Genomic DNA, 15,249 nt, shown 5'->3' with positions numbered 1-15,249 from the left:
AGCTGGCTGCCTTTTGAGTGGATAGAAATTGTTAATGAAAAGTCTTTTCCAGGTTTAAGAATTCCCTTTCTGATATCTTAACTGCCTTCTCTTGTCCTTTGTTGATTATATTAATGATTCCTTCTAAATCTTTGTTTTACAGATTGAGGAGAGGCCAGAAAAAGACTTTGAGAAGGTAAGAAGGATCTTATGAATTATTCTGACAATAGTGCTTTCTTTATGTTGTTTTTGTTAGGTAGAACTTGCAGTGAGTGTACGGAAATCTTCCCTAAAATTCATTGTGGGGTAAAAATTTGAGTTGTTGGAGGTTTCTACTACTACATTTTTGAAGACGAATTTTTCAACCTTTGGCCATTCAGATGTGAAGTAGTTGATCTTCAACAGTAGCCAGCTGAAATTGCTTTAGGCTAAGCCACATGAATACTGTGTTTATTAGATTTTAATTATGGTATTATGTAATAAATAAATAGTAATAAAAAGAAGAGGGGGATACTGCAGTAGTGAGAAATTGGCTTAATGCACAACCCTCAGTACAGTAAAACAGTAAACGCGGCTACTGCTGCAGAGTAATAAATATCCACGAAAGGAGCAGAGCTTGAGCGGTGGTCAAAAGCATCAACAAAATAGGTTATTACAAGTTCTGAAAATACCTGGCAAGATGATACTAGCCCTTAAAGACTTTGTCTAATTAAGAATTAGTAGTTAGAAGCTAAGTCATGGAAACTCCTATTACAATAGTATTCAATCTGATCTGCCTTTTCTCATTAGTTTCCCTTGTTAAAACTTGGTCTATTGATTTTTCTTCTTAGAAAATTACATTTTAATAAAAGTGCGTACTTTAGAAGTGCAAGGATTGGTGTAATGTGTGTATTAAAAAAGAACAACAACAAACAACAAATCCACAATGTATCTAGGAAAAAAAAAAAGGTTATAGCAATTTTTAACTGTGTGTGATTGTAGGGAGCACGTACTGTCTCAAGCTTATCAGCAGCTACCTTGGCTTCTCTGGGTGGGACTTCATCACGAAGAGGCAGTGGAGATACATCCATCTCAGCAGATACAGAGGCATCTATTAGAGAAATAAAGGTGAGAAGTACTTAAAACTGGCATAAATTATTACATATCCCTTAGACTTCTTTCCAAAAAAGAAACCAGCTTATCTCCTTCTCCTGGAGGTTCTGACAAGATTAATTGTATGCTGTAGATGAATAGTTAATAGCTTTATTAGAGAGATGCTGCTGGGAAGCTGGTATGTATTGCATGAATATTTGGGTAAAGTCCTACAGCATATGATAGCAGAACAGATTGATCACAACAGACACATCTCATCTTAACCGAATGGAATAGAAAATGGACTCAATATAACACACTGATAGGAGGATTGAAGTAATTCAAGAAGCGCTGCGTTTACTGGATGCTAATTTGGGAGGGGGTTTTGTTTTGTAATCTAATTCATGATTCCATGAAGTTAAACGCATTTGAATAGCAAATAGCTGTGAAATCCAGTGTTCATATCATTGAGTGCTAGTCTAGGTAGTCCATAGCTAAATTGGGTTTTGTCGTTCATTTTTTAATGCTCCATTCTGAAGACTATTTTAAGATGAGGAATCTGAATTCTGCTAACTTTCATGCATACAACTTAAAACTCTTCTGAAATTAGAGCCAGTTAAAACATGTGGCATTTGTATTAGGACCTCAGGTCCAAGCGGGTCTGTCTCAGTTTCAGCACTGTTAAACAGCTGAAAGATAGCCATTTGCCCGTGACCAATGACAAAAGAGGAGAGAGACTGTGAAATAGGACTTATAATTTAATTTAGTGTCATGGATGGTTTTCGTACAGTCTTTTCTGCATCACTAGTATAGCCTGCATTTCAGATTTACTTTGGCAGCCCTTAACCTTAATACCAGAATTCCTCAAAGTGAGTAATAATCAGTGAAAAGGGTAGAGAAGGACTGTGTGGCTGGGGTGGGTAATTGTTGGAGGCTTTGAAGCTGAGTCTGCATCTCGTCCTTAACTTCAAAGATTTTATTTTTTCCAGTCAAGAAGAGTAGAATTAACATGTATTTCTAACCAAGACATTTAATTGTCCGGCAAGGCTTCGGGTTAGGTTCAGATCCCTTAACCTGTGTGGCAGAAATATTTACATGAGAACTTTGGATACCTGCTTTTCCCTATCAGCTGCACTTCTGCCCATTAGTTTCAGTGGCATCATTCACCTCTCTCACCGTTTTCCTCAGGATATCTATGAATTAAAGGACCAGATTCAGGATGTAGAAGGCAAATACATGCAGGGACTGAAAGAAATGAAGGTACTGGTTTACTGCAGACTGGGAGTGTGATCATTAACAGCCAGCTAAATATTCAGAGAGTTGGTGTGAGACCTAGAACTGACCTTGCATGCTTGCTTCTGGGAAGGGTTGTGAATTGTGTGGAAAAGCATTTCCTTAACTGCAAAAGTATCTGTTCTGGCCTTGATTGATTGTGGTGAGAAATGCTTCCAAATGTTAACTGAAAAGCTGCTGATTACTACTGCATGTTGTCTTTGCTGTTTTGAGAAGGTAATAGTTTTGTTAGAAAATTAAAATTATCAGGGTTGGTTGGGTTTGGGGTTTTGTTTTTTTTTTTTTTTTTTTTTAATAGTTTCCTAATCCAGGAAGCCTCCCAATATTGGAAGATTAACTAGAACTCATGTCCTACAGTGCTATGAAAAATCGGAGTTTAAAGGCTTATATGTTTTTGTTTTGATAAGGTCCAGCATGCCTTTGGAAGGTTGTGCACGTGCGATGACGACTATCATTTTGGTTTCATACTTAGATCACAGAAGACACCCTTACACAGTTCTTGTAACAAAACTCTGTGTACCAGAGCTTGTTGTGTGAAGAATAGAACGCTCACACCAGTTGGCACTGAAGAAGCGCTCACCACTTCCATGAAGCCATAAGTGGATTTTGGTGCAGCAACTAACTTGTGCATTCGCATACCAGCCCCTCATAAGTAAGCAGCATCATAAGCTGCATTTTTTGGAAAAGGCAGTCTTGCAAATATGTATGTAGACATCCAGGCATATAATGCAACTTTTATCAGTGTTGACTGCTGACTGTGTCATCAGCTCGACGCTGTGACAGGTGAAGATGCTGCCATCTTAAGTGAGTTGTCAATGGAAAAATAATAGTTTGACCCTTTTTCTGTAAAATCTAGTTTGTTTTGGTGTGTTGTTTTTTCCCTTGGTCACTGTGTAGCAGGTGTAGCAAAATAATCACACTACATAGAAAAATGTAGGTAATTTTTCAATTTTTGTCCCTCAGACTTTCTTTTGTGGTGATATGTACCTAAGCCACACTGATGCTAAGAAAACAAAACACATCATGTTGAAGGAGTGGTGCAGCAACAACCTTACCTTCTTACTTGCATATACTTCCTTTCCAACTAATTTCTGAGTCTTGATCCTACCACTGTTACCAAATCCTAGTGGCTTTCCTGTGCTTGGTATTTCTCATACTTGGACTGTAAAGTACACCAAAACACAGTTTGTGTTTGGAACTATACAAATTCATGTCCTGAAAGACAAATTATCTTATTTGTCCATAGAAATGTAAACTAAACTGATTCAGACTGAATTTTGTCATCATCTCGCCACTGTCATCCCCAGTTCCATTTATTGAATGAAGAAGGAAGTATATGAAACTCACCTGTGCTGTAGGTGTAATTATTATAATTATTTAAGTTCCAAGAGAAATTGCTTGTCCTGTAAACTAAAGTGTTGACATGGGTGTTCTCCTTGTTTGCATAATTGCACTGTTTTGTTTATGTAACTCTTCTATTTCTGTATTAAAATCAAATACTACAAAGTTTGACTGCATAACACAGAAAATTATCCTGATCTTTATTTTGCCATCATGTGTTACTATAAATCAGTATCTTATATTCAGGTCAGGTTGATAAGGGGGGGGGTTTCAAGACCCAGGGAATTGGATCTTATGGAGTAAATTTGTAAAGAAGGGAACTAATACAGCAAACCTGATGAAAAGTGATACACAAGGTCACAAAAGCTGCAGCTTTTTCACAGCGAATCCTAATTCCTGAGTCACTGTACTTAGTGGTTCCCACAATGCAAGGATCCGTGAAATCTGTGTGAAGTGGCTGTCAAACTGCCTTAATTTAAGGCCTAAGATCATCTAAAATAATCTTAAATTGAGGCCAGTTTACCTTTAAAAAAAAAAAAAAAATTTGAACTTGTCATCTTCAGCCGCTGCTTTGAGCTGCCAGCATGCAGGGGCAGGGGGAGGAGGGGGAAGGAAGAAAACTCTGAGAAAGCAGAAGCTGAAGCAGCAGAGAACAGGAAACATTTTATGCATCCTGAGGTAAGGCACAGTGCTTGTAAACAGAAGTGTGGTGGGAACACAGGGAAAGGTGATCCTCACCTTGGGACAGTTGGTAAGCCTCTCTAGCACATGATTAGCACTGGTTTCCGTAGGAGTACTGAGCATGCTTGTGGTTTAGTATTTAATTTTCTTGTTGAAGGTCTTGGTTGGCAAAGTGTCCTTTGTAACTGACTCTAGACTGTGATTGCTTATTCTTTGCAGGACTCTCTAGCCGAAGTTGAAGAGAAATACAAAAAGGCTATGGTGTCCAATGCTCAACTAGACAATGAAAAAACAAATTTCATGTACCAAGTAGATACCCTGAAGGATGCACTCTTAGAGTTAGAAGAACAGCTGGCAGAATCCAGGCGGCAATATGAAGAAAAAAGCAAAGTATGTGTATAGCTATGGCATATTATTTAACAGGGAAATATTGGGGTGGAGGAGGGGGGGCTTTTGGGAGGAGGCAAACATGAAGATTCAAGATTTTAAATCAGTTATTAGTTACCGCTAAAGCAAGTGGAATAGCAGCGTATTTTGTGCTTGTGATCATACAAATGGGAATCTTCCCTAAGTTTCTGACTTATAAAGCAATTTCTGAAGAAGTAAAGAAATTTTTTATGCGGTAAGGCTATATTGATATTGTCACATGTCCTTTTATAGGCCATCTTTAAAGTAAATTCAGAGGTTTTGCCCTTAGTGAACTTCTGGAGCATATTTGCACACAAAGCTCTCTTCAGAAGGCCTGTAGGAAGAGTTGTGCAGTTTATATAGTTAAGGCAGCTACTTGGTTGAGAGTGGAGTTAAGTTTTACATTAATTCAGCATCTGACAGCTGGTGAGTTGGTGTTAAATAATAAAGCTGTGGCTTGTGTTAGCTTTTCAGAACTGGCTCTTTAGCTGCGGGCATTTCACTATAGTGTACTTCAAAACACATAGTTCCTGGAAGATACAGTGTGGTGGTTTTTTTGTTTTGTAGTCTATAGTGTCTGCTTAACTTTTAGTACACGGCTGTGTGGAGGGAGTGGGTTAAATTGCCATCCATTCATCTGTGAAGTCTGTAGGACTTGAGGGTAAAAGCTATTCACTGCCAGCCTGCTGCTCAATTTAGGAGACTGGCTAAATGATGTCTGTCATTTCTATTTTTGATGGAATAATAGTTTCTTGGGAAAAGGACAAATAAGATAAAAATTATATTCTTGTAGGATTATGATTAGATGAACATTCAAAAATTGCATTGCAGTGAGCATTTTCTTTGTGCTTGGGTTTATTTTCTCTTTTTTTTTTTCATGGGATGCTATTTTTGATCAATACAAATTTCATGAATATTTCATTATTCATAGGAATTTGAGAGGGAGAAGCATGCTCATAGCGTACTGCAGTTTCAGTTCATGGAAATCAAAGAGGCTTTGAAGCAAAGAGAAGAAATGCTTGCAGTAAGTAACTCTTTTTAATGGCTTCTGTGGTATACATAATTGGTATGTTCCCAGTTAGCAGTAGGAGTGTAGAAGGTGAGGCATGGGGAATTTTATTCCCTACTCAAGTTTCTCAACTGAAGAAATACTAGTGTTTCAGGCCAAACAGGTTCAGAACTGACTAATAGAAATAATACTTTCTTAAGTATTGTCTGAAGTTGGACTTGTTTTTTTGCCTTGTCCATAATACAAAATAAGCTGTGCTTGGGACAGCTATTTGTAGAGATGCAGAGGGAACTGATGGAACTGTCCAACTTAAGTCATCTCGTGAGTAGTATGATTGTCTTCAGGAGTGTAGGTTTAGTTGAGATGTCAGAAACTGTAAGACTGTGCATGTAGACACATTTTTACTTTAGCACCTGACTTTTTTCATTCTATGGCATCACTGCAATCTTAACCTTCTTTGTTAACCTGTTACCTGCTTTCTGTCTTCTTGTTTGCTCCTGTTCTCAGGAAATCCAACAGCTGCAACAGAAACAGCAGAGCTATGTCAGGGAAATTTCTGATCTTCAGGAGACAATAGAGTGGAAAGACAAAAAAATAGGGGTAGGACTGTCAACTCCTGAAATGTGTTCAGAGTGGCACTGTCGTTCTTCCAGCTGATCCTGCTTTTGTGAAACCTCATGAATAAAATCCTCCTTAGTGACTTTGCTTGGTGTGGCTGTCTTACTGTATTACCAGTGAACTAGCAAATAGCAAATTTTGTCTTCGGCCAGTATCATAAAATCCAAGAAAAATTTAGCAGCTGGTCTGATTTCCAAAGCTGGCATAATTTATTTGCTGTGGTGCACCATTTGCATTTGCCATATTGAGAAAGGAAGTGATATTTATAATGCAATTGCATCAGCACTGAATTTTTGCTTATTCAGATTTTATCTGCAGACTGAGCAGGAACTGGAGTGTAATAAAGAAGTAATAGAGCTATTTATGGGCTATTGGGATGAAAGCTTCTAACTTTCCCTTGCTTATTGTTCCTTCCCACCACCCCCTGTGAAAGCCAAATGGAAATCCTCTCTTTAAGAAAAGCAGGGCTTTCTTTGCTGACATTGAGGGCTGAACAACTGTGTGAATATAGGAGGAGAAAGAAATCTGGCAACTTGCCCGTGCTTCTGATGTCCAATAACTTGTAACAACTTGGAACTTAAGATTGTCTAAATTTTGTTACTGTTCTATTTGTACTTACATAGAAATATTGGGGGAGTTCAGTAGCAAAATGCACATTTGCACATGGTACATCCCAGTCTAAAGATGACTTAATAGCAGCTTTCAAATTAATGGAAATGTGCTGCGCCCACAGTGGTAACCCATGGAATAAAAAGACTATTTAAATCTGCTGGGCCTGTTTTAATGCTCTTCTGTTAACACATGGGAATGGCACTATGTCTTCAGTGTGCATGTTGAAGGAATATAGATATGAATTAACTTGTCTAGCAGATAAAAATGAAAAGTTGATCCTCATTTGAAGGATCCCTAATGAAGGATTGGGCTCTAAATGTCTTTAGTAGGAATTTCTGGTTATTGAATAAGCTGTGCATTTCTTGGATTTGAAGTTTATCTCTGTGTGTGTAAACTTGGTCCTTTAATCTGTAATCTTTACCTTTTCATACATGCCACTTCCATCAATCTCTGAATATCTTAAATCTACTCGTTCTTGTTTACACTTGCTTTTCATGGTCTTCACTTGTCTCCCTTCCTTTCTTCACATCTTCTCGCCCTCTGTCTGTGTTGGGAACTCAGGCATTAGAGAGGCAGAAAGATTTCTTTGATTCCATAAGGAGTGAGCGGGATGACCTTAGAGATGAAGTGGTTGTGCTGAAGGAGCAACTGAAGGTATGCAAGAAGAATAAAAAAAAAATTACATTCAACTGCTGACCTTTTCCTACTGTACATCTTTGCAGAAAATTTGAATCTAGCTCAGTAGCAAGAACTCTATCTTCATGTTGCCTATAAGTTGCCGTTTCAGGAATTTTCTATGTAAAGTCTTTCCCCCTAATATTGACTGTGAGCTCTTAGTACAGACTGCAGTATTAAGTAGTTGCTTTTGTAAGAGATACTTCTCTGAGGAACATTTTACGCGGCAGATTTATGTTTGAAAAAAAAAGAGATCTGGGATCACATGCTTTCTGTCATAGTGGCTAAACTGAGACCTGTAATACTCTGTGCTCTTTTCTGACTTCCAGCCAAGTTTAATGGAATGATTGAAGCAATTGTTTATTCAGAATATCAAGGACAAGAACGCTTGAACAAGCCTCCCCTTTCTGAGCAGCAGACTCTAAAGCATTGCTTTTGCTTCTCCACAGAAACACGGAATAATCCCAGACTCTGATGTAGCCACCAACGGGGAGACATCGGACATTCTTGATAGCGAAGGACACTTGGATTCTTCCAAAACTGTTCCAGGCACAACTCAGGCATTAAAGACAGGAGGGGATGGGATGCTAGGTAAGTGCTGTATATCCTTTCACATCTTTCTGTCTGTCTGTCCATCCATTCATCTTTGCTTGGAGTTTGGGCATTTGTTAGTGGGACAATTAACACATCACGCAGCATGCTACTTGTCGAATCGCCTCCTATGCATTCTTCTGCTTAATATTTATTATCACTTCAAGTATGTTATGCAGTTTCCTGGAAAGGCAGACTTCATTTCCCATTCAAGGCAACAAAGGACAAGAATACAAATATTACGTTACAGATAAGTAGCAGTCATTCAGATTACTATTTAAACCCTGAATTTGAAAATTGTCCCAGAATAATCCTACTGTTGTTCAATACTTTTTCAGCACATATCCTAAACAATCAGGAAAGAAGCATTTTAGTTTCCTATAAAGAACTTGTATGTTGGTTCATTTATATACCTGAGAAATGTGTCTGCTGAACAACGGTGCTGGGCACTGTTAAAACACACTAATGTATGCATTAATTGTTCTTGGTATCTAGTAATGTTGAGCAGTTAATATTAATCCTTCAACATTTTTACTTGTTATAAGGGGATTAACACTGTTAAATTCAAGGGATATGACTCTGAGGTGGATAGTGTTAGGAAGGAGGAATCTGGTTGGCAAAAACATTCTTCTTATGCACTTGTGATGAATGGCCACTCAGAGAACTTTTATACTAGTGGAAGGAAAGGAAATAATAGGTACTTTTTTTCCCTCCTGTTTTTGTTCTAAATGAACATACAAATAAATAGCAACAGGCAGCCAGCTGTTGCAAGTTATATTGCTTTTAGATGTTGGCTGCTTTTTCCTCACTGAGTTGTTGTGTGGAAACAATCTGGAACACCAAAACCAAGGTAAGGGTATATTTTAAAATGTAGTATGTTTTCTGTCTCTCCTTTTTTTTTTTTTTTTTTTTTTTTGTTTGTTTGTTTGTTTTGGAATTAGGTACAACACAGACCCAAAAGCTAAATGCTGAAATCACAAGCACTGTTGTTCTGATACCTGTTGCTTCTAAATACAAGTTTAAGTAAAACTGTTACAAAAAAAAATATAAAACCAAAACCACAGAAGTCCCCGTCCATTTGGGTGGATAAAGGGCACTAGGTACCTGAGCTTTGATCTGTGTTGGAAATGTTAAACAGCTGAACCATTGGCTTGCCAATCAGATTTTACATTCAGTGTTTATAATGTACACTGATGATGCCTGTTTATGATACTTAGGAGTAAAATATTACTGAATATTCCTTGATTACTTCATTTTAATGGCATCAGACACACACTCCTGCATTCATAGAGTGATGTCAGGGTTAAAGGTGTAGAGAATATTACTGAGAAAAAATAATCCTTACTGTTAGTGTTACCTCTGCAAGCATTACTGTTAAATTGCACTGCTTGAAACAGTGGTTCTTGTCTACAGAAGCTGTAATTCACACGGCCAAGAGCATAAATCTTTTACGTTACAGAAACACGGTCCAGAACCAGAGACTTCTTGCTTTGAGAGGGTGGTGGTGAATTTCACTGATCAAAAACCCCAAACCCTTACTAATTCAACTGCTGCTTTGCCTCACGTAATTGGCAAAAGCTGATCTTTATTAACCTATTCTTTGATTCATTCTCTTTTGGGTTTTAAGTGGGGAGGTAAGTGCTGTGGTGTGGTCCCTTCAACTTTCTCAATGGTCTTTTAGGCAAAGCCAATGAAGTGGACATGAAAAATGAGATTTTGGAGGATATGGGGAAAAGAGAAATCTTGCAGAATACTGAGCGTGAGGAACACAAAGAGGAGTCTGAGGAGCAGGAAGTACAGACATTGCATGCTGATGAAAATGCAGAGGCAGAAAAAATGGTTGAAGAACGTGATGCCTTGTCAACAGTGATGTTACCAGATAGTAGGTTTACCAAACAAATTCAGAGCGTTACAGAACATGCATCAGGGAGTGCTGCTTCAAATGATGGTAGTGACACAGATGATTTGAGAGAGGAGACTGAGTCCGCAGGCACAGCAGTCCAACAGCCTGTTAGTACAGAGGCTGAACTGCATGGCTTAACTGCAAGGACAAGTCAGAACTCAGAGGTGGGCTCTCTGCAAGATCATCAGATTTTTGAGACTCCTCAGGAAATGCCTGGTGACTTTGGTACAGAGCATGAACTGGAAAAAGCTGCACCTGAACAGGAAGAACGAGAAGATCTTAAAACTAGCCATGCCCTCAGTTTTAGGGAAATGGATCAAGAAGCCGACATTACAAGTGAGAGCTGCGAGTTAGTTTCTAACCAGGCAGGGCTACCAGAGGGCACACCAGCTGGCTGGCTTAGTGATGAGGTAGATGTGGAGAGTCATGCTGAGGGACTCCAGCACCCAGAGGAAAGTGCTGAAAACAAGGTTACAGATGTCTTGGGGGAAGAGCTTGTTGAAAGCAAAGATGGAAGAATTGATAAAACAAGAGGGGATAGAGCTGATGAAGAAAATAAGGTTGGGAACGCAGTTCAGGGTCAGACAAGGGGAATGGAGTCTGTGGGTTTGGAGGAGACAGAATTGTGTGGAAGTGGTGTCTCAGCAGATACAAGTGAAAAGGAAGGTGGAAGAGATCAGGCACACATCCAACCAGTTTCTTCAGAAGACAGTCCTTCAGCATCATCAGAGGAACAAAATATGCAAGATAAAACTGAACTTGAAAATGCTAAGGCCGAGAAGGATGAACAGAAGGAAATATTAATAGAAGAGGTGGAGATGCATTCAGATTCTGCAGAAACAGGAGAGCAAGATAAGGCATCTGTGGAGGCTGTAGGCTGTATTACTGAGGTAAAAGAAAGTGTGTTGCAGCAGGCAGAGGCAGACACAAACATTGTGAAAGAGGTGATGACTCAGGAAACCAGTTTAGACGCAAGTCTTTTAGATGATAAAATTAAGGAGTCAGAATTGGAACCAGGGGATGACTCTGGGAAAGAAAAAAGTGGGACAGAATGTGTAGAAGATTTGAAGCCAAAGGCAGAAGTTCAAACAATTCAGTGTACTGAAGAGATAACAGGTGATACAGTGGGGGAGAAAAGTACTCCTTTAGAAGGTGAAGCAGAGAATGTAGTTAAACAAGAGGAAGGTGAATCTAAAGAGGATTCAACTGTAGATGTTAGTGTAACTACTGAAAACAAAGTTGATAAAGAAACACTGAAAGAAAATGAACAAGAGTTAGAGCTTGCAGACCACCGTGGTGGTGAATTTGCTTCTGAGGAAGATGCAAATAATACCCTGGCACAAAAAGCTGAGCAGGATGGAAACATTAGTGAACAAGTTCAATTGGAGTGTCAAGCAGTGGAAAGACTGGAAGATGATGGTGATGCATTTGATTCTGATGGAGGGTCAAAACAGATGCTAAAAACCGATGAAAAACGCGATGGAGAGAAGGCTGATACACAGAAGGAAGAGGGTGATGGAGCAAATGATGCTATCGGAAAAACTATCCAAACAGATGAAGTCGGAGAAGGAACAGACAAAATAGAAACCGAAAATGCCTTGACTGAAGATGACAGCTTGCAGCATAAAAAAGGAGATGAGCCTGAAGAAACAGGGTGCTTGCAAGGGGAAGCATCATGGAAAACTGATGAGAGGACTGGTGTGACGGAAGATGAAATCAAAGCATCAGTTTCTAACAAAGCGGAAAAAATACCAGATCAAAATGTTGCAGAACAGGATTTGGAAAGCGCTGGCAATAACAGAGATGGAAGCAAGGAGGATTTGCAGGGTGGTAGAAGGGGGAAGGGTAAATCCAGAGATGACTGCACAATATCATAAGTTCAGAATCTCAAGGCTACCTGAGTTACATGCCATTTGATTAGTCCCAGTACAGAAGCATGCACTTTGCACAATACATCGGGCCTTAGGAATACTCTTAAAAGTTTTTTCTTTATAGGTAACTCTCATCATAATACAGTGTTACGTAAGTGGTAATGTTGCAAGTATTGAGTTATTCACTGACATACCTAGCCACAAGCAATCGTGTGTGGGTTTGGTTTTGCTGTATCTAAGGTTAAAAGTTTATCACCAAAAGAGAAAATCACAAATTGACTATTCATACTATCTTGCAATTAAAGGACTTTCAGTGTGAATAACTGCTACTGAAGAATTTCTGTAGGAAATTCTTTTTTTCTAGCCTAGATGGTAGATGTCTTGAATGTACTTACGTGCGTTGGACCTTTGTGAACTTATGCGCATGCTTATGTGTACTTGTGTGCATTAGATCTACAGTAAGTACATTAACACTTCATAAAGGAAGTCAGTATATCAGCAACACTGATCTGATGTTGAAACTTCTTTCTGAATGATTAAAGTCTAGGAACCAATTTTTTTTTTTTTTTTAATGGAAAAAAAAGATAATCTTATTCCACTCTGTGTGTATTTTTAATATGGTCATATTCCAAAATCTAGTTAGATCACTGTGAATCTGCTTAGTCTAAACACTTTAGAAGAACAATATATAGTTTGAAGGAAGTGCAACATACAGGTCTTAGTTTGCTGAAAGGAATAAATATGTATATGTTTACTTCATCTAGGCACTTTGCACCACAGTAGGCCTTTTATACCATGTCTCACATGGGTTTTTAATTTTTTCTGAAGAAAGTGTCAATACGTATTGTAATATGCTCTTAGGTTTGCTATCAAGTACTGTCTAGCTATGAATATATAAAATATCTATTTTTCCAAGAAGTTATTTTTGTTAAAATTTCATTTCCTTACTGCATTATATTTTTTGCAAACTATGATTCTGAAAGAATGTTTTTATCTCTGAAAAATTCTTACCTCTTCCTTTCTGGAAAGAAGGTAACTTTGCATGTTTTAATTCTTGTTGTATATCAGACCAAAGACGGTTGTTGTTCTGTGTACTAGCCTCTATGCCTTTTTGAAAAGCTGGATTGCTTTGAATTGCTGGCATAAATCAGACACTTTAACTCCGTTGGTATATTTCTTCTTGCATCTTTGCTAGTTCTTGGGAGGACGAGCATGTTTTGCATACTTAAAACTTCACTTAAAGTTGTTTTAAGCAATGAAAGCCCCAAGGGAATGCAAATTGAGGAGTTGGGGTGGGGGGGCTATGGAAGGCTGTATTTGTGTTGATGTTACAAAGTGGGTAGAGGACAAACAGACTGCAAAATCTCAAGATGTATATCAAAATGTACTGAACTGTATATAATTGAAATAAACATATTTTATACTTCAAATTGCCTGTCCAGAGCACTGTTTATAAACCTGCATAAATATTTATTTAAATCTATATAATTTCAAAAACATTTTTCTACAGCTTTGTTAAATTTATTGCGTCGTGCTACATAGCTAGAAACGCTATCTTACTAGGAATGACCAGTTTTGGTGTTTGAGGACCTTTAATATATGATGGCACCCTTAACTGTAAACCTGTAATGGCTTCTTTCTAACTTAAAACCGTTCCAGTACCGTTTCTGTAAGTATTAGCAGTTGTTCTTTTAAAGGGTTTACCCTAAATGCTAATCTAAAGTCTTAAAAGTGTCTCTTGTTACTATGTAGCAGTGTTCATTTATAGATTTGTCTTTGTTATACTCATAACAGTAATATATGGTTTCATGCTGAAAGTATTCTAAATGTATTTAATTATAAATGTTAAATACACTTCACTGCAATTAAAATTGCTTAGCAGGCTTCACCATTACTTGTGGATGGATCTGTAAGCACCTATGAGTTCTATGAGGCACGTGCCAACATTTCCTGTATTTTTCATACAAGTTTGTTTCTAATAGAAATGTTTCTGGATGGTTGAGGGAATTAACATTGAGCTTTTTAAACTAGTTTTTCCGCTTAAAAAAAAAAAAAAAAAACCAAACAAAAAACAACAAAACAACAAAGCATCTGTAAGAGAGATCCTTTCTAAAGCCAAGTCACAGAAGGAGAAACAACTCTAGTCCTAACTGTCCATGTACCAGCTTTTATCCCCCAGTAACTGGCCAACTCTCAGTGAAACTAGGGTAGGAGCAGGAACATGGACAGGCAGTGCGGAACAGCTGATGTACTAGAAATCCATGCTTGAATGTTAGCTGCTTGGTACCTCTGTTGGCAGCTGGTCCCCAACTTCTGGATGTACTGTGGAGGAGGTGGTCATGGTATTCTTTACCTCTTTGGTTTTTGCTTGAGTATCATCTGTACATCGAGGGAGATGGGGAGGTCTCCCAGAAAAATCATCCTGAAGATAAAAAAAACTGCTAGATGTTATATTAAAATTTAATAATTTAAATACTTTCTTTGGTGGTTTTGACTTTCAAAGACAGCAAAATACCAAAATCAGTCTTTTCATGGTCTAACTTGAAACCAAGAACTCATGAGATGAACTAAAATCAAGATTCATATTTGCTGCTATTATGTTACCTATTTTGTTTTGATCAGAGACAGTCTGCTGATGTGTGCTGCAGCAAGCACCACTCTCGGAGTACATTACTTTTGTCTTTCAGAATAGCTCTGTAGCTTCAAATGCTCTCTGGGTTTTCTGTTCAATACCTAGTGGCACATGTAGCCTGTATAGCAGGCTTGTGCGTTGCTGTGAATTCAGAGCTAGACTGAAAAGCTTTCAAAAGCAGTAGCTGAAGGAACTTTTTTCTTTCCTTATTCAGCAAGTAATAGTGAAAGACCTTGGCCAATATTTCCTTTATTACAGAAAAGGAACAGTCCTCCTGCCCCCCTCAAAATAGGTATGGAAAACTGGTGTCTTCTCAATCCTGTATTTATTCACTGTCCCAACAGCCTGTTCCCAGCAGTATCCCTCCTCTGAGGAAGAGAGGAAGGCCTTTGTCAATATTTCTTTGTTGTTGTTGTCTTCTCGTGATCCAAAATAAATTGACAGATCTGGAGAAGAAGTATTATCCAACCTGCTATTGATCTGACAGATGGATTCTTGCAGGCTGTTCTGAATAGCTGCTTGGGGCTGCTGGTGTGACTTCATGGGATCTCTTCCCACTCCTCAA

The 15,249-nt window shown here is 38.3% G+C and overlaps 1 protein-coding gene across 23 annotated transcripts in view; it reads left to right on the top strand.

Annotated features, from left to right (window-relative positions):
- The window catches only part of LRRFIP1 (LRR binding FLII interacting protein 1), a 114,389-nt gene that overhangs the window by 89,431 nt on the left and 9,709 nt on the right, over positions 1–15,249 (top strand). For 14 of the 23 annotated variants that reach the window (XM_042783798.1, XM_042783797.1, XM_042783788.1 and 11 more), the window contains 8 exons: positions 143–175; positions 961–1,086; positions 4,585–4,755; positions 5,705–5,797; positions 6,290–6,382; positions 7,574–7,666; positions 8,137–8,278; positions 9,960–13,482. In XM_042783798.1, coding sequence (XP_042639732.1) covers positions 143–175; positions 961–1,086; positions 4,585–4,755; positions 5,705–5,797; positions 6,290–6,382; positions 7,574–7,666; positions 8,137–8,278; positions 9,960–12,058 — 2,850 coding nt within the window. In that variant the 3' untranslated portion in view covers positions 12,059–13,482. Of the gene's footprint in view, positions 1–142; positions 176–960; positions 1,087–4,584; positions 4,756–5,704; positions 5,798–6,289; positions 6,383–7,573; positions 7,667–8,136; positions 8,279–9,959; positions 13,483–15,249 lie in introns of those variants that run through there. The other 9 variants (XR_006164512.1, XM_042783801.1, XM_042783804.1 and 6 more) reach the window with 5 other exon arrangements.

This window comes from Tyto alba, unplaced genomic scaffold, assembly GCF_018691265.1.
Source record: "Tyto alba isolate M040663 unplaced genomic scaffold, T.alba_DEE_v4.0 Super-Scaffold_7, whole genome shotgun sequence".
Taxonomy (NCBI): domain Eukaryota; kingdom Metazoa; phylum Chordata; class Aves; order Strigiformes; family Tytonidae; genus Tyto; species Tyto alba.
This window is presented reverse-complemented; position numbering and strand designations above follow the sequence as displayed.